The 22,434-nt window shown below is 42.5% G+C and overlaps 1 protein-coding gene across 1 annotated transcript in view; it reads right to left on the bottom strand.

The window, feature by feature from the left end:
- Positions 1 to 9,446: 9,446 nt before the first annotated feature.
- Positions 9,447 to 22,434, bottom strand: part of LOC149990063 (A-kinase anchor protein 4-like) — a 41,097-nt gene continuing 28,109 nt past the window's right edge. The window contains exons 3-7 of the mRNA XM_090265684.1: positions 17,693 to 17,788; positions 16,349 to 16,399; positions 15,721 to 15,822; positions 10,409 to 12,544; positions 9,447 to 9,769 (exon numbers count right to left, since the gene is read on the bottom strand). Of these exons, the coding sequence (XP_090121810.1) occupies positions 9,614 to 9,769; positions 10,409 to 12,544; positions 15,721 to 15,822; positions 16,349 to 16,399; positions 17,693 to 17,788 (2,541 nt within the window). The 3' untranslated portion in view covers positions 9,447 to 9,613. The remainder of the gene's footprint in view (positions 9,770 to 10,408; positions 12,545 to 15,720; positions 15,823 to 16,348; positions 16,400 to 17,692; positions 17,789 to 22,434) is intronic.

A 22,434-nucleotide genomic window follows, 5' to 3' on the forward strand; every position in this document is an offset into this window, starting at 1 on the left:
TTTCTCATCGGTAAAAATGGCTAATAACAAACCACGTCACAAGGTTTTAGGAAGAATTATAGCACTTAGTAGTGTCTGGCACTCAGTAAGTGCTCTGTAAATGCCATTTCTTGCCTTCCTTAATATGCCAGTGTTTAATATTGTCATTGTCTTTCTCTGACTGGGTGGCTCTAGGATATAGAAACACAATCAATTTTTAGATGTTTTTCATGTTCTGACAGCACAAAGACTTTAGTGCAGGGGTAGTGCTCAACCTTTTACATGTTTCTGAGTCGCTGGGGAGAAAGAATCTGGAACTGTTTTAGTTGATGGCAAATTCTTACACCTCACTAGTATTTTCTATCTTATACTTCTGCAAAGTTCACTTATTACTTCTGGTATTAGGGGACGTGATTTTCATGGATGTACAAATATATATCATTTGCAAAAGTAGCATTTTTATTTGTCTTTTTTCCGTATTAGAACTATTTTAAAGCAGAATTTTGAAAGGTCGATTTTGTGTTGTCCCTGTTTTCAAGCAGAATTAATGCAATATGAGCTTTGTTGGGAAGATGTACTCCTATGTTCAGCAAGAGAGGAAACACTACAGACATCCTTCTCCTTCTCCCTGATATTTGTAAGGTTTCAGTGAAACTCTGATTTCTCTGCTTTTTCCTTGCTCCAAGTTTTATTTCCCCTTTCCTAAACTTGTTTGATTTGTTCCCTACGTTCTTTAAGCAGGAGCCAATGCATTGGCTTCTTTTGTACTGATACACGTTTTTAGGACAAGACGTTCTCTAAGTACTGCCTTGGCAATATAATGCCTACCCATTTTTGCTTTTGCCTCAAGTTCCATTATGGTTTGGCATGGCACTGTTACTGTATCTTCTGTATCACAATCAAGGAATTTTTTGCATTAATTTTTTATTGAATTTGTTGGGGTGACATTGGTTAATAAAATTACAATCTATAGGTTTCAGGCGTACAGTTCTATAATAAGCCTTCTGTATATTGTATTGTGTGTTCACCACCCCTAGTCATATCTCCTTCTGTTAGGGATAAAGAAGCAAGCCAGTGACTCTCAAACCAGCAGGAGAAAATTAACAGATGAATCATGGAAAAGGGGCGAGGGAACGACATTCTGCAGCTCCTCACACATATCTCTGGGCTCAAAAGGAGAAAGACTGTTGTCACCAAACACAGAGAAATGGGAAGATGTAGCTAGATAACTTGGCAAGTACAGTAAGTTGGACATAGACCTATAACTAGATTACCCTTAGTTAATCACACCCTGAGTTAAGTAGTTAATCACATTAGAATAGATTGTGAACCCGGATTAACCAGTAGTGGAGAAACCGGGGAGAAGGAGAGGGGAGGAGAGCTCATCGCCTTAGTATAAAACCAGTTTACTTTGTCTACTTTGCGCGCACATGCTCCTGGCTGGTGGTGCGCCCAGCTCCGCAGACTCACGAATAAATGCCTCGCTTTGCTGCTCAAGTCCTGTGTACCAGTGATTTATTGTGAGCGTTTCTCACCCTTCCATCACCATTTTTCTCCCCTTTATCCTCTGCCTCCCCCAATTCCTTTTCCCTTTGGTAATCACCATACTGTTGTCTATGTCTATGAGGTGGGTTTTTTTTTCCTTTTTCTTTTTTGGCTTAATTTCTTCACCTTTTCCACACAGCCTCTCAACCTCCCTCCCTTGTGACAGTTGTCAGTCTGTTCTCTACCTGTTTTGTTTGTTTATTTTGTTCATTAGATTCCACATATGAGTGAAATCATATGGTACTTGTCTTTCTCTGACTGCTATTAATTTTGACTTAAAAAAACATTACACAGTATGGAATTTCCTCAAAAAACTAAAAATGGAACTGCCTTTTTACACATTGATTCCACCGCTGGGATTATACCCTAAGAACCCTGAAACACCAATTCAAAAGAACCTATGTACCTCAATGTTCATAGCAGTGTTATTTACATTAGCTAAGGGCTGGAAACAGCCTAAGTGCCCATCAATAAGTGAGTGGATCAAAAACTGTGATGCATTTACACAGTGCAATACTACACAGCAGAACGAAAGAAGGAACTCTCGCCCTTCACAAGAGCATGAGTGGACCTGGAGAATATTATGCTTAATGAAATCAGCTAGCGGTGAAAGGCAAATACTATACGATCTCACCTAATACAGGAAGCTAATGAATAAAACAGACAAATGAGCAAAATAGAGCCAGTGATATATAAACAAAGAGCAGACTGACAGCGACCAAAGGGGAAGGGGAAGGGGAAGGGGAGTAATGGGGGAAAGAAAGGGAAGGGTCGAGTCAAGGAACAAGTATAAAGGACCCATGGTCATGAGCAAAAGGTAAGAACTGACTATGAATGTGGGAGTGGGGGTGGGCGGGGCAGGGGAGAGCAATGGGAAAAGGATTAGGACAACTGTAGTTGAACAACAATAAAATTAAAAATTAAAAAACTAAAAGCATATTAAAATAAAAATAGTACATTGAAATATTATTTATCTTGATTACTGAGTTTTCTGGTACCCCCTTAAAATGTGACCCTGAAGCAAGTGCTTCTAACACTTCACCTCAACACAGCCCTAGACCTGCAGTAACCTTCTAGATGAGTTATGCTCACAACTTCCTTTTACAATGGATGCCTGATGCTCAGATAGACTAAAACTGTCAGAGATAGCAAACCAATTAATTACACCACCTATCAGGAGATAATTGTGATTTTCCCCTCCTTCTTCTCCTGTCTTCCCTTTTTACACGTTGGGTTCGCGGCTCAGCAGAAATCTTTGCCCATTTCCAACTGTTGGCACTGAGGAAGGCCGCATTGCTAATATGGTGCCGGGGAGCACTTCTCAATTTATAGAGGTGAAAGGCCAGGGTCCCACCCTCCAGGGATAAACCTCAAGACTGCAGAGCTGTTCCAGACACTTGCCAGGGCCCTTTGAGGCCCAAAGCATTCTTTTCTCTCTTGGAGTTTGTCAATTAGTTCTGGCAAAAATCAAGTTTCCTCACCCTGATCTTACCTCATCTACACAGGTTTCCCTGAGAAAATATGGAAAAGAAACTCTTATAATCCTGAAATATCAGAAGTAAAAAAGCCCTCAAGGAGAATCTTACCCCAATGCCTTCCACTTAACAGCACTTATAACTTCCTGTGCTGTATCTCCACAGTCCCAGGAATCCCTAAGGCTGCCTCATAATAAAAATCAGGAGCAAGTCAAGAGCCAAGTTAATCAAGGAAGTAAACTACTATGGGCCCCAGTTATGCTCAGGGAGATCTGAGTCATCAGAAATGCAGCCCTGGCCCTGTAACTTGTTTATTAAGGATTTTCCTAAGGACAGAGACAAGGATCTGTAGTGGCTCAACTCCAAAGCTCTTCATGGGGTGGGATGGGACTGCAAAAGATTTGACTAGCTTTCATTTGAGTTGCGGAGCTTTAAAGGTTCTGCTTTAAAGGGGCCTGCCTTTCCTTCTGACAGGTCCAGGCACTGTGAAGGTAAAGTTTGCCTCCATGCCTCTTATCCCCCACCCCTCACCCCGTAAAGTGTCTCTCTAGGTTACATTGTCAGAGAATTTTGTTTTTATTTTAAAATATATCAAGAACACTTGCAAATGTGTTAGGATGGGCTTTGAGACATACAGCTTCCTTCACATAGCCACATTTATAAGATTCACCTTGTGCAAAGCATCACATCCATTCCTCCAGCTTAAACAGTGAGGGTAATTTCTGGCTACATTTTACACGTGAAGAAACAGGCTTACAGTCTAGGTGACTCTGTAAGGCCACGTAGCTAGTAAGAGGCAAAAGCTTTGACTTTTGAATTCAGAAGGATGCCACATCTTGTGCTTGTTCTACAAAGCCACTCGCACCTCAAAGGTGCTAAGGTATGCCACAGCAAACTAGCTAGTAGAGGACCACAGGGTCGAAACCACTATCTTGATCTCATCTGATCTGCAATGAATTCTAGCATTATAATTGACTTCTGAGAAGCATACAACAAATCTAGGAACTTAGTGCTAGTCTCAATGGAATTCGCATGGCATGGCTATGAGGAATTTACCATTCTGTAGTTTATTCTCAGAAAAATTTCCTTTCAGACTGGTAGAAGACAAGGAAATCTCATCAATTGAAGGAAATGACTTATAAGGAAACTTTATTCACACAGGGGGGAGGATCAGAACACATTGTAGTTCAGTCAGTAAATACTAAATAGCCATGGCTAAATAGTAAGTACTAAATAGCCACATGCAGTTGATATGGAGTGTGTGTGTGTGTGTGTGTGTGTGTGTGTGTGGGCGTGCGCGAGCGCGCGCGTGCATGTGGCAAGTGGTCACAATGTCCTTGAGTAATATACCTATCAATTTTTTTTGTCTAAGCTAGCTGTCCTGTCATGATGACTGTAGTCAAGAACCCTGCCTCAACACCCATGAATTTCTCCAGCTTATCCTTACATAAAAGAGTGCCTTAGTATGCAGGTGCCACACTATCTCACAGTTCTTGTTGGCCCTGTGCTACTTCTGTTTAATTTCTTATATATATGAGTCCCTGTTGTCCAGGCAGTATGGATAATTTGTTACTGTCTTGCCTGCCGCCACGAGAATAAAGTTGGTGTGAATTCCTTCTGCAACGCCCCACTGTCATTTTGCAGTCTCACTGAATCCAAAGTTAACCTGCCTGGAGCTGAGCTCCTGCGGCACTTGGTACAGTCAGCAGGACTTGCCACAAACGAAAGCTATGGAGCAGGGGTCAGCCACGGGGCACGGCCACTCAGGGTGGGCTATCGGGTTGGCCTGCATGGATATGTGGTTCATGGTGGTGACCGTGTTGGAGGCTTCGGTGCCCCTGCAAGATTGGGAGAGGGTAGAAGTGACTCCTGAGGTGAGAGAAGAGGCTCTGCTGAAGATAGGGGGCTCTCTAGGGAAGAAAAGTGCCTGGGTAGGGGCTGGTGCTGTAGGCTGGCTATTTCTCTGTTCTGCATAAAGCATTCAGGGAGTTGCTTGAATTGGAAGCCCAGGTCCGAGAGTTGAAAGAGGACCTGTCTCAGGAGCAGGAATTGAGGGCTGCCTGGGAGAAAACATGGGAGCTATTAGAGGTGGAAGTGGCCACCCTGAGGGCCTGGATCAGGACTGGTTTTGTGACAGGATCAGAGGTACAGGTCATAGACTCCTCGGAGGATGAGGATGAGGAGGAGGATGTTGGGGAGGGCTAGACCTCACCCATTTCAGCCATGCCTGGGGTGGCGGTGGTGGTAATGCAGAAGATTAAGACTAAGTGTCCTTGAATGACTGAGGGTCAAGCCAGCCCCCTCTGCCAGTCACAGAGCACTCCACAGTGCATCCGTACTTGCAAGCAGAGCTGGTGGATTTGGGGAGCTGCTTCTGGCAAAAGGCGTCAGAATCTTTGGCGGCTTGGTTGCTAAGATTATGGGATGTAGGGGCGGGTGGCATTTTACTTCCTGGCCAGGGAATGGGTAAGCTTGTATCCAACCCCACGCACCCAGTGCTGAGGCAGCAGCTGCAGAATGCACACGAGACTCCAGGCAATCATTCCCTGTTAGATTGGATCAAGGCAGCTGATCGCATTACGTGGCCGAACCCAGGAGATCTTCCATCTACGTCCAGCAGGTGGCAGTTGTATACTGGGTTACAGCAGCTATTAGGAGAACTGGGACTGAAGGATGCTATTTATACTGTAATTTGAAAACTCATGGCCTGGATGAAGAAGTGTTCACAGCGAGAATAAGGGATTTGGTCCTACAAACTGCACTGTAGTAGTTATTCAGACCCAACAGAAACTACCCTGGGGAGGGGAGTAAAGGTGTGGTATACAAAACCAGGGAGGGACCTGATACCTGCTATTGTGTTATCTCAAGATATCTCTTTAGCATGCAGCCTACCGGACGAGCAAGACCTACCCTTGTTAGTACCACTAAAACCTGTTTTTAAAATCACCCTTAGGGTCAGTCTGTAGCAATGTGTACATGGACTGGGCATACACCCTTTGCTGAGGTGGCAAATGCCTTGGCATGCAGTGTCAGCACAGAGACGCCAAGCAGAATTGCCACCGGCTTACCATGGAGAGCGTGGATCCTTTGTTCCTGTCTCACCTGCTGCCACAAGAATAAACTTGGGACTTCTGGCCAAAATGGAGACATAGGTAGACACGCTGCATCTCCTTCCACAACTGAAAAGGAATACAACTACCTCAAAACTGGAGACACCCAGAAGTTCCAGAAAGTCGAGCTGCATGGAAGTTCAACAAACACAGATTTAAAGAAGAAAAACTCATCCAGAGAGGCAGGAGGGATGGAGCCGGGGCAGAGAGGAAGCAGTGAGGTGGCAGTGGCAGCTGTGGCATCGGCAGTGGCAGACCAGTGGAAAACGCAGTCACACCTTTAAAAAAAGTAGGGAGGAACACCTGGGGAGAGCTCTCAGCACCAGACCAGACAGTGCAGCTCACAGTTCCAGCACCAGGGAAAATAAAACCCATTGCTCGTGACTGAAAGCCAGTGGGGGTTGGGGCATGGGTAGAAGCTGCTGGTCTCTCAGCAGAGTTCCTTTGTTTAGAGGCCCTCATAGTCCTAGAATGCCACAAACCCACCCATTCTGGGAACCACAGCCAGAGAAATAGCTAGAGACAGCCAGTTCCACACAGGAAGTGGGAGAAGTGCCTGGAAAAGGGGCGAGGGTTGAGCAAGCAGCTTTGTTCCCTCTCAGACTCCTCTCCCTCATATGGCACCACAACGTGGCCAAATGGGTCGCCCCATACTAACGAAGACCTAAGGCTCTGCCCCTCCCAATGTAGCAGTTGTGACAGCTCTACTAACACAGAGGCAAACACAGAAGCCTCTCAAGTTAATGAGACAGAGAAGTATGGCCCAAAAGAGAGAACGGATCAAGGTTCCAGTGGAAGAACTAAGCGATGAGGAGATAGGCAACCTAACAGACTGAGAGTTCAAACCACTGGTGATAAAGATGCTCACAGATGTGACAGATATGCTGGAGTGTGGCAAATGCAGAAGGGAACAAGTGAAGGCTAAATTAAGTGAAACCAAGGACAATCCACACAAAACCAATAGTAAAGGGAAGGAAGTCTGGGTTCAAATCAATGACTTGGGACATAAGGAAGAAATAAACAGTCAACCATTGTAGAAGGAGGAAACAAGAATTGAAAAAAAAGAATGAGGACAGGCTTAGGAACCTCTGGGACAACTTGAAACGTGCCGTCATCTGAATCATAGGAGTGCCAGAAAGAGAAGAGGAAGAGCAAGAAATTGAACCTTATGTAAAAATAAATAAATAAATAATGCCAACTTTGGCAAAGGGAAGAGACATACACGTCCAGGAAGCACAGAGTCCCAAACAAACTAGACCCAAAGAGGACCACACCAAGACACATCACGATTAAAATGCCCAAGGTCAAAGATAGAGAATCTTCAAAGCAGCAAGAGAAAAGCAGAGTTACCTACAAAGGGGTGCCTGTAAGACTATCAGCTGATTTCTCAAAAGAAACTTTGCAGGCAAGAAGGGACTGGTAAGAAGTATTCAAAGTGATGAAAAACAAGGATTTACAACCAAGATTACTCTATCCAGGAAAGCTATCATTTAGAATGGAAGGGCAGATAAAGTGCTCCCCAGACAATGTGAAGTTAAAGGAGTTCATCATCACCAAGCCCTTATTATATGAAACGTTAAAGGCACTTATTTAAGAGAAAGAGGGTCAAAACTATGAACATTAAAATGACAACAAAGTCACAACTATCAACAACAGAACCTAAAAAATAAAAACAAACCAATAAAAGTAAACAGGCAACCAGAATAGGAACAGAATCATAGGCATAGGGATCATTTGGAGGGTTATCGGCTGGGAAGGGGAAGGAGGAGAAGTAGTGCAGGGATTAAGGAGCATAATTAGTAGGTACAAAATAGGCAGGGGGACATTAAGAATAATATAGGAAAGGGTGAAGCTGAAGAACTGGTATGCACAACCAATGGACATGAACTAAGGGGGGTGGGACTGCTGGAAGGAAGAAGGATACTGGGTGGAGGGGAGCAAAGAGAAAAGAAATTGGGACAACTGTAACAGCATAATCAATAAAATATACTTAATTAAAAAAATCAACTTGGCACCTTCCTCCAAAGAAACCCTTTTGTTCCTCTAATGTGGGACATTGAAAAATTAATACCTGCCTTTTGTCATCTAGTGGTTATGGATTGAATGATGTCTTTTAACCCTGTTGCCAAAACTGTTGTCCCGAGAATACAACAAGGATGCCAGCCCGTTAAACCAAGCACGCCATTGTCCGGGGACAACCAACGGACCTGGAGTCTGCAAGACCCTTCCCCATGTGAAAAGACCACCCTCCCCTCCACACCCCCATTCTTATTAGGGATGTCTGGACCCAAGGGTAGGTAGGCCGACGGCCATGTCCAGAAGCAGCTAGAGGAGCTCCAGACCGTCACCCATTGTCCTTTATAAGATTATAAAGGGTCTTAAGTCTGAGAGGGGGGATTGTTATTTTTTATTGTTAGAATAATTAATTAATTGATTAATTAATTAATTTTAAAAAAGAACAATATAGGAAAGGATGAAGCCAGAACTTGTATGTACGACCCATTGGCATGGACTGGGTTGGGGGGGTTGCTGGGGGAGGGGTGCTGCTGGGTAGAGGGGAGCAAAGGGGGAAAATTGGAGCTATTGTAACAATATAATTAATAAAATATACTTAAAAATAAATAAATAAACTTGGAATGAATTCCCTCTCAAACACTCCACTGTCACTTTTTGGTCTCACTTAATCCAAAGTTAACCTGCCTGGAGCTGAGCTCCTGCAGCACAGTAGTCCATCTGCAAATTCCTGACAAAGACCGAGAAAACCGTACCCTCGGGATTAGAGGGGAGATTATCAAGTTATATGTGTAATGTGGCAGAAACAGGGGGTCCACAGGTGGCAAACCTCTGGATCATAATGGACAAACCATATTACTTAGAGATTTGGACATGAGTTATATCTTTATGTCTTGGGTGCTCAGAAAATTACCTAAGGTCAGATATAGACCCAAGCCCAACACTGTATCACTAATCCTTGGATTTAGACCCACTCCCCTCTTTTGCCTCAGATATATCTGATTAAGAAACACGACTTTTTTTTTCTAGCCCTGGCTGCTGTGGCTCAGTGGATTGAGCATCGGCCTGCGAGCCATGTGTCGCTGGTTCAATTCCCAGTCAGGGCACATGCCTGGGTTGCAGGTCAAGGTCCCAGTTGGGAGCTCGTGAGAGGCAACCACACATTGATGTTTCCCTCTCTTTCTCCCTCCGCTCCCCTCACTCTGGAAATAAATAAATAAATAAAATCTAAATAATAATAAAAAAGTTAACAATAGAACGTATATTTTAAAAAAAGAACACAACGACTTTTTTTTTTAATTTTTAAATTCATGTTGTTGCCTAGCTTATTTAACACCTTGTACTTGCATAGTCCAACTGCTCAGACGTATTGGGAAAGACAGTCGTGTAGTGTGTTGTTCAACTTGCCTAATGAAGGGGCGCCCAGATGGCATGGAATGCTGCTGTGGGGATGGGGTGACTAGCTACAGAGTTGTTGAAGGGACTGTTAGTTTACAAGTTAGTGAGCAGCCAGTCCAGCAGTTGTTTTCTAGCCATGTTGTCCATGGCTTCATCCAGTTGTCGTTCCTTGGCAAACCTCATTACTTCTCGAAGGAGATCTCCAACACTGTACCCCTTCTCTGCTGCCTTAGCTGAAACTTCTGGAAGCTGTGGAGGGAGCAGAGATAGCTTGAGTCATGTGATACTTTTGAAGAAAGGTCTCAGGTGGATAAAGTGAACTACCCCCCGCACCCACCTTTCCGCCCATGACTAAGATTAGAGTAAAAGCTTTCGCTGATCCAGGACTGCCTTCCCTCTCCTTTTTCCTTGACCCTCCTCTAATGTCATAGATCAAAATGAAAAACATAACTTCATTTTGAGCATCAAAAAACAAAACCTGGAATCAGTTGTCTTTACTAAATACTTCTCTCCAAGGCCTGGGTCTTTTGGTTAGTCTGTGCTGATTGCTAGGTCAAGGTTAGGGGTGGCCATCTCCCCCACCTTCCTAAAACATATTTTACCAAGTAGTTTGTTTAAAGGGTCACTGAATTTAAAAAAAAAAAAAAAAAAAAAGCTAATCTTTCTCGCCTCCTCTTGGCTGAAATGTGCAGACCCCGAGGTGCTACAGCCTCAATTAATGGTTCATTGCTTTTGTGTCTTTTTATGAGGATAAAGTAATTCATAAAGCACATAGTAAAGAGCATACTTGAGAAAAATTTGGACTGCTCGTGAGCCCTAAGTACAGTTTTGCCTCCCTTCCCCTGCCCAGTCTAACCATCTTTCTTCTTGTGCTTTGCCATTGCTTACCTTCTCCAGTTGTCCATCATCATCTCTCACGAAACAGAGCACAGGCACCTTAAATTGGGAGGCTGCAATCCACTGCAGGACAGCCTGGAGCTGTTTCTGCAAGCTACTTGTTGAGCACCAATTATTGATGATGACTTCCGGCCCAGAAAACTCTCGATAGTTCTGTGACATTGCACTACTGTGACTGCATCTGGGGCCACCAACTTGGAAACTTGGGTTGTGTACCAAGGCTGCTTGTTCTTCCAATTCGGCCAGGGCTTCCCTGTTGTTGTGATACCTAGCCATGATAAGGCACAGCTTCCTCACAGGTTCTACCAGTTGATTGATGAATTGCCAGTTCATTTGCATCATCCCGCTGGCAAAATCAAGGTCTAAATTCTCCTGGAATTGTTTTTCCCCTCTCTTGGACATTGAAGTTGCTTTGTTTGGCCTGGGCTCAGAAGGCTTGCTCTCCCCTTCAGATTGCTCTTCACTGTTGAAGGAGGTCTCACTGAGCAGTTTCTGAATCAGTGATAGAATGATGTTTGACATATCGGACTTTTGGCACTCCGCCTGTTGTTGAGTCTCCTTTACAGAGGTAGATGGCCCAGGAGCTCCACAAGATTCTAGATGTTTCACTGAAAGTGCCTTGGCACTTTGGTCACTTGCGTTCTTTTCAAATTGGGCACTCTGAGTCCTATGGCCTATGGTGGAACCAGGATAGTCATCTTCAAGTGCATCTTTGGCCTCGGCCTGCTGGGTCAGGTGGTACTGAATCAGCATAGGGGCAGAGACAATCAAGTCCTTCGCCAGTGACTCTGTGGAAGGGCTGATCTTCTCTCTTTTTTCTTCCTTACTCACGCATGCTTTGCCAGCCATCTCGCCTTGGTTTCGTTGTTTTTGGTTCCACATGGACAGGCTCTCCTTGAGGATGTGTTCAGCAACTCTTTCAGCGCTAATCAATGACTTGCACTCCTCTGGTTTTATTTTGCATTTGTCCTTCCCCTTCAATTCAGTTTTCATGGTGGAGAATTCAAGACTTTGGTTTTGACTTTGGTTCTCGTATTTGAGACTGTGGGAGCCGGCCTTCAAGGATGCGTACAACAGAGGCTGTGATTTAGACTCCTTCTCTCCAAGCAGAACAGTAGCCAGGCGCTTCAGCATGGCCTCCATTATATGTGTAGCATTTTGTTTTCCGTGGTTGAACAGACTCTTCTTGACAGCTGAGATAAAGTCGCAGTCAGTCATCAGGGCCGCAGTGATATTATGCAGGTTCTTCAAGCAGGAATCAATCAAATCAGAGACAACTTCCTGGGTGTGTTTTAACAACACCCTCTTCAGGACCACACAAGCGGGAATTGGCTTCCCAGGAGCATGCACTTTCAAGGTCTTCAAAATGGAGACCATCAGGTCAGATGCCACCTGATTTGCATAAACCGTGAGTCCTTTACTGATAGAGTGTGAAAAATCTTTGCTCTCTTGTTGGCACATCTCTTTGTCTACCCCCTTGTTCTTGTTGGATAATTCACTATACATAAACTTTTTCCTGCCACCTTCCCTGCCCTCTTCTCCAGTGCCCCGCCTTTCCACATAGGATATTTCCTCAGCATCATGGGCCATGTCAGAAACGATCTTGCTCACAGCGCTGCGGGGAGTGTTTTTCCCTTTGTTCCCAGAGGGTGGATAGATTGAATGACGAAAGCATTTGCTTCCATTTTCCAACTTCTTGATTTCATTACAAGGCATCTCCATTACCAGATTAGATAGCCGGATGATGGTGAAGGAAAGGTCATCCATGGGACATTCTCCCTCAGGAGAGATTACTGCCCTGTTAGTGCTAGAAGATTTTGCTGGAGAGGTGGAAGGACTCTGATTTTTGTTGGTATTCTTGGCTGCAGTCATGTCTACATGTGGGCTTTGAGGTCTATTGGCCATGTAATCGATATTCAGTTTATCATCATAGATGCTGTAGCAGTTTGCAGAGGGTAATTTGTGATGTTCATTTTCATCTCCTATTTTATGTTTGCAGCTAGAGGCTGAGGGACTTAGTGCATGTTCGAAACCCAAGGCATACTTCTGGATATCATTTAGAAGCCAATTTACAACAGTTATAGGATCAGAGGGAGCTTGTGTGAAAAGGCATATAGATCCGTCCATCTAAAAAAAAAAAAAAAAAAAAAGAACACCTAAGAGTTTGGGGAGGCTACTTTCCCCCTTATTTTATTTAGAAGACATATCTTTCTAAACTGCATACATTAGGGGTTTACCCTTTAGGATTTGCATGGAAACATAATACATAATTATATCCCTTTGAGCACAAGTGGTAGCGTGTCAATTTCACATGAGCACGTGTGCTTATCTCAACATGTGTCAAAAATGTATCAATGTGTCTGTCATGTGTGTGTGTGTGTGAATAACAGTATAGCAATTCATAAGTGGGGACATCTCAGTAGATGTGAGAATGTTCAGTCTGTGTTGTTAGCGTGTGTGTCCGTGTGCACATGTCAGTGCACATGTATGCCTGCCTGTGTGTAAGCCTGTGTAACAATGTGTTGACATCAATACCGATTTTATATGTTTCCTGTACGGGCCAACGTGTGCATGATAGCGTGTACATTTTGTACACTGTGTGAATGTAAAAATGAATGTGTATGTCAGTGTGTCTGAATATGTAAATGACAAGTGTCGATTTGAGTGATCTGCATGTTTGTTCATAATACAAATCTAATAGAATGTATCATGGAGCTATACCTATATGTGTATTAATCCTGTCTGCAGCGCGGCCTCCTGAGACTCAACGGTTTGGCTGAACTAAGTGGCTGGGTTGGTGAAGAATGGGGTGGTTTGTGGGCTTCACTTTAAAACTGGTTTCTCTGTTCTATCCTAATGGCTTGGACCGAAAGGGCCCAGAGGTCTAAGAATGGGGAAAGCTAAACTATTTCCCTCAGCCCAAACTAAGTAGAATGGGCAAAAGGGTTTTGGACAGGTGAGATACGCCTGGCACACCTTCCTCCAAAGAAGCCCGTTTCTTTTCCCTAATGTGGAACATTGAAAAATTAATCCCTGCCTTTTGTCATCTAGTGGTTATGGATTGAAGATGTCTTTAAACCCTTTTGCCAAATCTGTTGCCCCCAGAATACAACAAGGATGCCAGCCTGTTAAACCAAGCACGCCGTTGTCTGGGGACAGCCAACTGACCTGGAGTCTGCACGATCCTTCCCCATGTGGGAAGGCAACCCTCCCCTCCACACCCCCACTCTTATTAGGGATGTCTGGGCCAAGGGTAGGTAGGACGAACGACAACCATGTCCAGCTTGAAGCAGCTAGAGGAGCTTGAGACCTTCGCCCATTGTCCTTTATAAGATTATAAAGGGTCTTAATGTCTGAGAGGGAGGGATTGTTATTTCCTATTGTTAAAATAACTAATTAATCTTTTATTTATTTAAAAAAAAGAATAAAAAAAGAATAAATTCACATGTTAACATATATAGTAATTAATAGATAATAGATAATACATCAATAAATGTTTATGTTCAATGTGGATCGGTGCTAATATAATGACTGTGTACGTCAATAAATTGGGTATCAGTTTATGTTATATTTATATGCTACGTGAATGATTGAGAATGTGTGTCAGTGTTGCACACACCCTGGGTATTTGAGTACTTGTGTGAATACGTGAGTGGGGATGTCATTGTATTTGTGTCAAGGTATGTATCAGTGCATTCAAATGTTGTTAGTGTCACTTTGCTTAAGTTTGTATGTGTGCGTATCAACATGAGGTATATTTACAGAGTGGGGCGAAAAGTAGGTTTGCAGTTGTATGTATGGAAAATAATAAGTAATAATTCAAGAATAAACCGTTTCACATACTCATAACTGTAAACCTACTTTTGCCCCACCCTGTGTAAGAGTGCATGCCTATCACCTGAACTTGTACAGTCACTGTGTTTTGATCGAGGCTCATGTGTGTATGTTTATGTGTAGTGTGCATGTTTATGCATAGTGTGCATGGATGCATATATAGATGTTGATGTGTCACATGTGGGTATGTCAATGCAGCTGACTCTATACCTTTGTGTAGGTGAGTCATTGTTTATGAATATACACACACATGTGTTGTTTCAATGCTTGTGTGTGTTCATCAGTGTCATATGCAGACACGTAGCCAGGGATGTGTGTGTCACTGCTCGTATAAATTATTTTGTATATATTGCTGTGTGTCAGTGTAAATTATGTGCATATGCTCATGTCTAGATATGTGTATATGTATTATACATGTCTTCCACTCCTTGCTAAGTACCATCGTCCTCTTTACCCCTTCCATTGCTTCATCTCCTTACTTTCTACTGAATCCCTAGAAGTTTGAGGTCATGATAAGTTCAACATTTTGAAAATGGGTTTAGGTTACAATCAAGGACACCTGCATTATGTGTAGGAAATATGTGCTGCACTTTTAAGAATAAACATTAGGTATAATTTATCCCTTTCTTAAGACTTCAAAATGGAGTCCTCCTTCCAACTAAACCCAAAACTCTTTGAAGAATATTTTTAAACTTTTTTTCTTCCTTAGGAGCCACTCTCATCACTCCAAATGTGTCTGAGGCCAGAAATGTTGTTCCTGGTTATAAGATAAGCATAGAGATGCAGAACAAAAAAAAAAAATTGACTCCTTTGAGATAAAACCAAATATCCTATTTCAATATCAACTACTCCAGGTTTGTAGGACTGTGAAGGTGACTTGTCATGGGCCAGGAGCCCAACAGATATAATTTAGGTAGTTACAGAAAAACAAAAGGACTTGCATGTGACAGTGGTATCCAAATCGAATTGCTTCTAACTTTACGCTACCTAACAGTCTGTAATCTCTTAGGCAACAGGTTTGGGGAACAAGCCACTACAGTTCTTGGTCATTGTGGATTCTCTCTGTTCCATATATGTTTGTTCTTTTTTTATTTTTTTTATTTTTTTTTTTTTTGGACACTGGGCAATGTGGAGCACACAAGCCCATTAGAAGACAACAGAAAGCACTGAAAAAGATCATGCTTTCATTCCACATCTTTGTTAGGATAAGGGTAGCAAGATTCTGTTTGGAGTAGGGACCTGCAATCAGGGAAGGGCATTCTGAACCTCTGTGATTAGTGCCATTGTTAGATACCTGGACATTAAACTTACCTGACTTTGAACTTAGGCCTGTGAACTCTGGAATATCATAGTAGCCAAATGTAGGGCCTTGTTTGGAAATATTTCTCTTACCTTTTGTGAACCAGAGTCTTCGGTGTCAGCACTGGACTCTGGGAATTAGAAAGGGTGGACTCGGAAGCTAAGCATACCTTAGACTGGTTTTGCCTCTCAGTAGCCTTGATTATAATAATTTCTTTCTCTTTCAGATGGTGTTGCATTAGGTCACCTCCGGAACAGGAACCACCAGCATCCTATGGGATGAAGTGGTGAGATTCTTATGAATAACTGCTTTTTGAGACTTCTCCAAGCTGCCCTCTCCAAAACATGAATGTCATATCTCTTATCTTTTCCTTTCAATGGAGAAGGATAAGTAGGCTTGTGATGCTAGCTAATGTTTGAAGAATGAGATATTGTTCTCCTCACAAATTACTACCCCTCCAGAGGCATTCACAAATCCATAAATCTTAGGAATCATATTTCATGAATCGTCAAACTTTTGGACAGTTTTCTCACTGCTCTGACATGCTACCTTCCATGCTGTAATTCTTTCAGGCCTACCAGCAAATTAAGTTCCTTCTAGAATGAGATTTGGCATCAAGAGTGACAGTATATTCTCAACCGGGGGTTTGGGGTTTTCAAAAATGATGGCTGCCCACCTGAATCTCCTCCATCCTTCCACCCTCTGGCACAGACTTTCCCTTTTATTATGCTGCCACTGATAACTCTTTCGGCAGTTTCTCACTCATTCCAACTATGAGGGGAGCAGAGAATACTCACCTTGGAACCTTTATCTTCCACTTTCAGGGTGGACACATCGACAAAGCATATCTGCACCAAATTAGGACAGCGTATTGAGGAAAATTCTAGAGAAAAGACTGCGGTTTCTCTTTGAGACGATAAAGCACCTACCGCATAGGGGTTCTTGTGAGGATTGATTGAGAGTGAATACAAAGCTTTCAGCAGAGTACCTGTACATAGTAAGTACTCAATAAATGCTATTAGGCAGAGAGAATCTTATCATTATTGTATTTCCTAGATAAGAATACCTACCTGTCAGAGATGCCCAAATTACAATACCTACATTTACTGAAAAAAGTAAGAAGAAAGGTGCCTTGCCCAACTGACGCAAACTCAAAGCTGAAACTTACATTAGAACTCAATTCAGGAAACTAAAGAGCAACACAAACAAACGAACTAAATAGGCAAAGACTAGAATAGTAGTCAGTAGGGGGGAGGGGGGAGCGGGAGAAGGGGGATAAGTAAGGGAAGGGTCTAGTCAAGGAATGTATATGAATGACTCATGGACATTGACAACGAGGAGGGATATAACTGTGGGAGAAGGGATGGGCTGGGAGGGAGGAGCAATGGGGGGAAATGGGACAACTGTAATTGAATAACCAAAAAATAAAATTATAAATAAATAAATAAATAAACATTAAAAAAAAAAAAAAGAAACCAATTCCCTGGCTTTCAGTTAGAGCACTTTCAACTACCGTAGCGTTCCCCAAAAGTGGTGTTTTTGCTACTGATGTTATAGAAAACTTTAAGTGATACATGGATAAACATTTCTGTGTTTAATATATGTACTTTTTTGTTGTTTAGTAGGAAAAATACATACTAAAACATAAAACCTGTGACATTATGGATAATATTGCTTAGGTTGATGGTAATTTTTAAATGTCAGTCAATTAAAAAAGCATTAAATACATAACAGTACGAATGGCATTTGAACGTGATAAAAAATGTGAAGTATTACACATTTTGCCCTCCTGTGGGAGTCCCACTTGAGTGCAACTTACTTGTAGCTAGCTGATATTATTATGATTCCATTAGGCTGGTAAAACTAGGCAACCACCACTCCTCCCTCCCCTGAGGCTCCCCCCACCCCCCTCCCCAGCTACTCTTCATTCTCCCCCTCCCTTCACGTGTCCCTCTGTGATGTATAAGCATACTGCGCCCCGCCCCCGCCCCCACCCCCACCCCCCAGCCCACAAACTTTACTGAACTTGATATCTTAGAGAAACGACACTCACCCTCCATTAGTCTATTCTGGGTTCCAGGATATCTGTATCCATAAAGCAATCCTTTCCACCCCTTAGTAGGAGTAATTTAGTATCTTACCACTTTCCGTTCCTGTTCTTGCTGTCCTTTTGGGCTATGGAGCTTGACCTTGCACACACCCCTGGCGCTGTGTAACCACTCAATATTATCAGGCCTCTGGAAAGACAAAAGAAAAGGAATCTGAAAGGCTTATATATGGTTTTTAGAAACTGGCTCAGTTTGGATAAGAAGGCCCTGGAACTCAGCTATGTAGTTCATATTGGGTTAGGCTAGAAACTGGTGGGGTGAGTAGTGGGAAAGGGATTCTCTGAAATTATCAGGATCATTTTAGCATACTTCGTTGGGAAGCAAATTTAAAAGGAAGTTTAGAGAACGTGGAGATTAACTTTAGAGACTTATTTCTACTAAACTCCACTAAATCTCACCTGCCTCTACTTCCTTTGCCATTCTTAAGCACCTTCAAGGAATCAAGCATACCTCATCCCCCTTAATTGAATTTTAGTTAACCCCAGTTCAACCAGAGCCTTTCTCATGATATAAGGAGTGAAATGGGATAAACAGCTGTAACACTTACCACATAGAGCCATTGGAGAAGACTAAGGCCAACACTAGTAGAGTGAAAAAATAACCTTTTTAATTAAAACAACATATGAGATCCCACAATAGAACAAGATTCTGAACACTGAGAAAACTCGGTCTAATAGCTATAAAAACCAGGCCCCGATCCCATAGAACCATATTTAATTTTATTTTTGAAAGAATAATCATCTCTGCCAACTTCTCTTACCACTCCCCACCACCTCCCACCCCAGCCTGGAATTAAAAGTAAAAAGAAAGTGGAAAAAGCCCTAAATAATGTTTGTTATGTAAGACCTTAGACCCATGTACAGGAAGACACAGTTATGGGTTCAGTAGAATTGTTTTGGTACCTCGTACTTGGATTTGACTTTGTTTTTTAACTAACAAGAGAAACTTTTTGCCAAATGGTAGAGGGCTATTGAATTCCTCTCCTCCAACTTCCTTCAAAATTTAGACCCCTTTAACCTCTAGCTCCCTTCTCCTCTTCCCCTCTTTTTCCCCCCTCCCTTCCTCCCTTTACCTTCTTCCATTTTTCTCTCCCTCTCTCCCTCCTATACTCAGCTATCCTTTCACCGGATAGTATTACATGCCTACCCTTTATGACCCCCCCAACCCTCCAAGATCTTTGAGGGTCTCCCAAACATTTAGGAAAAGGCTTCCCATACCCTCAAAAGAGGGGGTTTCTTTTTTCCCAGAACTAGAGATCACTAGCCTAGAAACAAAGAGAGGGAGGCAAAGAGGTCTCTCGTGTCCAGATTCTAAAGAACTGTAAAAAACAACAACAACAACAACAACAAAATATATAAACTCATTACCTTGATAATGAAGTTCTTTTGGCTGAAAATGTGCCACCAAGAAAGGAGATGTGTCCCTTTAGATGGATCTGGGCAGTGTCAAGTTCTCGGGTACCCGCAGCTGGCTGCTGCCCTTGTCAGCAGTTGGACAAGACTGAAGGGCCAAAGCCTTTCCTGCTGCTTATGACCCTGGGACATGACACCAGAGTTTGTTGGGTCACAATGCCTGAAACCATAGCAACTGCAGCAAAAGTGTAGCAGGCTGGCAAACTCAACATCTCTTCATATGAAAACCACCTCAAGCTGCCTTCTGTATGACAACCTTCTGTTCTCTCTAGAAGGGTACACATAATCCTTTCATGTTTTGTCCAGTTCACAACACCTTGAGACCTCCTTTCTCTTTCTTCTTCTTGCTGGACTTCCAGAACAATCTAATCATACTCGTTACCAGTAGAGTCTATTTTTCACAGAGCAGTGTTGATTTTCACATCTTAGCTTAATTTTCTTTGGTTTCCCCCCTGAAGGTTCAGAGTTAGAGACAGAGTTAATCAAAGTCCTTTCTGGGTATCCTGAATGAAGGTATGAAAATAGAAAGTTGGAGACTTCCTTAGCAGCTTCTGTGGTTTTATCTCGCCATTAAGACACTTTTAGTCAAAAAGAAGTTCAGAAGACTTGTGCAATATTGGAGTAGGTTATTTCATAAGAACTTGAAATAATTCTTTTCTCGTGCATTTGGATGCTATGATAATCCTTCCAGTCTGACATAAGATGTTCGTTCTTTCCTCAACTCCCCATACTCTCCTAAAGCCTTGACCACCAGCTAGCACTAGGACTTCTACTTCATGACATTGCTGTTTCTTTCTATAGCTGACAATAACAGCACAAAGTTGGGTGTCCTTAGGATCCTGGGTGCCTAACTGGTCCAACAAGCTCTAACCTTCATCATGAAACATTATTAGCCCAGAATAAAAGCCAATAGTCTTGGGACAGGGTCAGCCTTTCAGAGGCTCCTCAAGCCCCTCTTTATTATTCTCCACTATCGCCAGTGCTGGGTTTCTTGGTACGGTATTCTTTAGAAGGTCATCTATTACACTTTGGGGTGCCTTTAGCTTATCCCCAGTGTGGAACCACTCGCCCACAACCAAATGACTTGCAGGGCGCTCAAGTATTATTTTGTTCTCTCCTTTTATTTTTTCCACATGTCTCCACTTTAACCTCCTACATGAGAAGAACTGCATCTGAAGTTTTAAAAGATCGGTTGAGATGACTCTCCTAAACGCTAGGGTTTCATAGTCTTGGTCTGACTTCATTTGTTACTTTCCCTGTTACCTCTAGGATTTCATGTCTTAAACTTGTTGTCCAGTTCTGATCTTTTTAGTTCATGGCATCGAAGAGAAACAGAGCTGGACATCTGTTAAAGGTGGCAAGGTAGATTTTATTCAGGCTACTGCAGTAGAGGAGAGACTTTAGATAACTAGAGCTCAACTCCAGTGCAACAAAAGGCAGGAGCCCTTTAAATGCTGGGGTGTGCTAAAGGAAAAGTATTGAGGGACATTTTGGGGGCCAACGGAGTTTGATCACCATGATCAGGGCCTCTGCGTTTGCTAACTGGCACTTATCAAAGTTGAACTCCTATCCTTCCATAGAGATTGGGAAACAGAGGCTCTGTCTTTCTTGATGATTACATTTCGAAGGGATGGCTCCCAGGTCCTGGAAACAGATATTTCTGGGTTGTAGAAGATATGTCTCAGAGGGACAGAGAAAGGATTTACAATTACAAGTTCTGTAAATGCTCTATGAAAAGGGAGGGGAGGCAGGGGCCCATGGTCAGGTTTTGGCTGAAACAGACAGGGAATTCTTTTGGCAATGTTGAGCTTTCTCAGGCCGGTATATTAAGGAGGCTGGGATCATCATTCTAAGGACATGCCTTGAGCTCATAAAAACCGAAAGTTGGAGTTTTTATAAGCCAAAGGTGAGACCTAATTGAGAAGAAGGTTCAGATAAGCCTGACTATATCAAACCATTATGTTATATACCTTAAATACACACAGCTTTTATTAAAAATTAATTTTGGTCAAGAAGGGAGCTTTCGTCAATAGCGATGGGCTAAAATCCACAGTATAGAACTTGTTTTTCCTTTACCACTCTTTTGTCACGGGGAACTTCTGATATTTAAGTTGGAGCTCCTGTGTCTGGCTCATGTCTATGGAATAAGAAGCAAAGAAAGGAAATGTTTATTTATTCTCCAAGCACAAGAATGTATATCCCTAAGGTTAAAAAAACAAAACAAACAAACAAACGGACAAACAAACAAACAAAAAACCCTCTGTGTCTCCAAGCCCAGAAGGGAAAATCTGTGATCTGGGCCTGGAAAAATGTCTTATCAAATCCTCCAAACGACAAAGAGAGAACTCTTATTGGTGATTAGAGCCCTGTCCCATGGTACCCCAACCTTGTCATCCTGGAGGCTAACAAGAGCAGTTTTTGGATGATAAACCAGTAATGAAAATGCAAGGAGGCTCAGTCATATGGTACTGCCTCTTCTTTCTCTTAAGCTGCTGAGGCTCTCAGAGTGTCCCGTACTGACAGATGGGGAAGAAAGGATGTTCAGAGTCAAAAAAAAAAAAAAAAGGAACATGCTACATTAGTGTGTGGATATGTGTAAAGTAGTATGCACTTAGGTTATCCTCTAAGAGACAAACATAAATATGTTAAACCCAGAAGCTTTGGTCACCTTTTTTTCCCCCTAAGACCATCATTCATTTTCTAGCCTTGTTTATTCTATCCAAATATCTTCTCCTCCATACAAACTTGTGAATAGCCATACAAATCATACTTTAACTATGCTTTCAGTTTGTATTTGATTTGAAAGAGCTATTAATAAAAATGGAACCTGTGTTTGTAATGTAATTATTATGAATAATGGCAACATGAAGTTGAACTGAACCGAACTATCAGCCTTCATGAAACTGGTCTGCCTCTCAGTGCCACCAAGTATCTTTCAGCCTCAGATTTAGCCTCCCTAATTTAGTTTATGCAATGATACTGTGACCATTAGGTTTAATCAACTTTTCCTATTCTTGGATCACCTACACTGAAACCTTGAAGACAGGTTCTCTCTTTCTCTTCGTATCCGTGGTGATACGGGCTACAGAGTTGGGCTCAAGAAACAAATAACGGTTTTGAAAGTTCAGGCAGGAAACATAATTCAGAAAGCATGGAGTCATGGAATCTGAAATAATAACAAAGATTTTGGTTAGCTATTTGAGTGGGCAGCGTTCTTCATAAAGCAAAAACTCACACTTCAGGCATGCCTCAGAATCACCCGGAGAGCGTATTGAAACAGATAGTTGGGCCCCCTCCCAGCGTTTCTAACTCTGCAGGTCTGAACATTTGCCCGGTGCTGTGTTTTGCATGCATTATCTCATT

Source organism: Furipterus horrens, unplaced genomic scaffold, assembly GCF_987537825.1.
Source record: "Furipterus horrens unplaced genomic scaffold, mFurHor1.1.pri manual_scaffold_31, whole genome shotgun sequence".
NCBI classification, from domain to species: Eukaryota; Metazoa; Chordata; class Mammalia; order Chiroptera; family Furipteridae; genus Furipterus; species Furipterus horrens.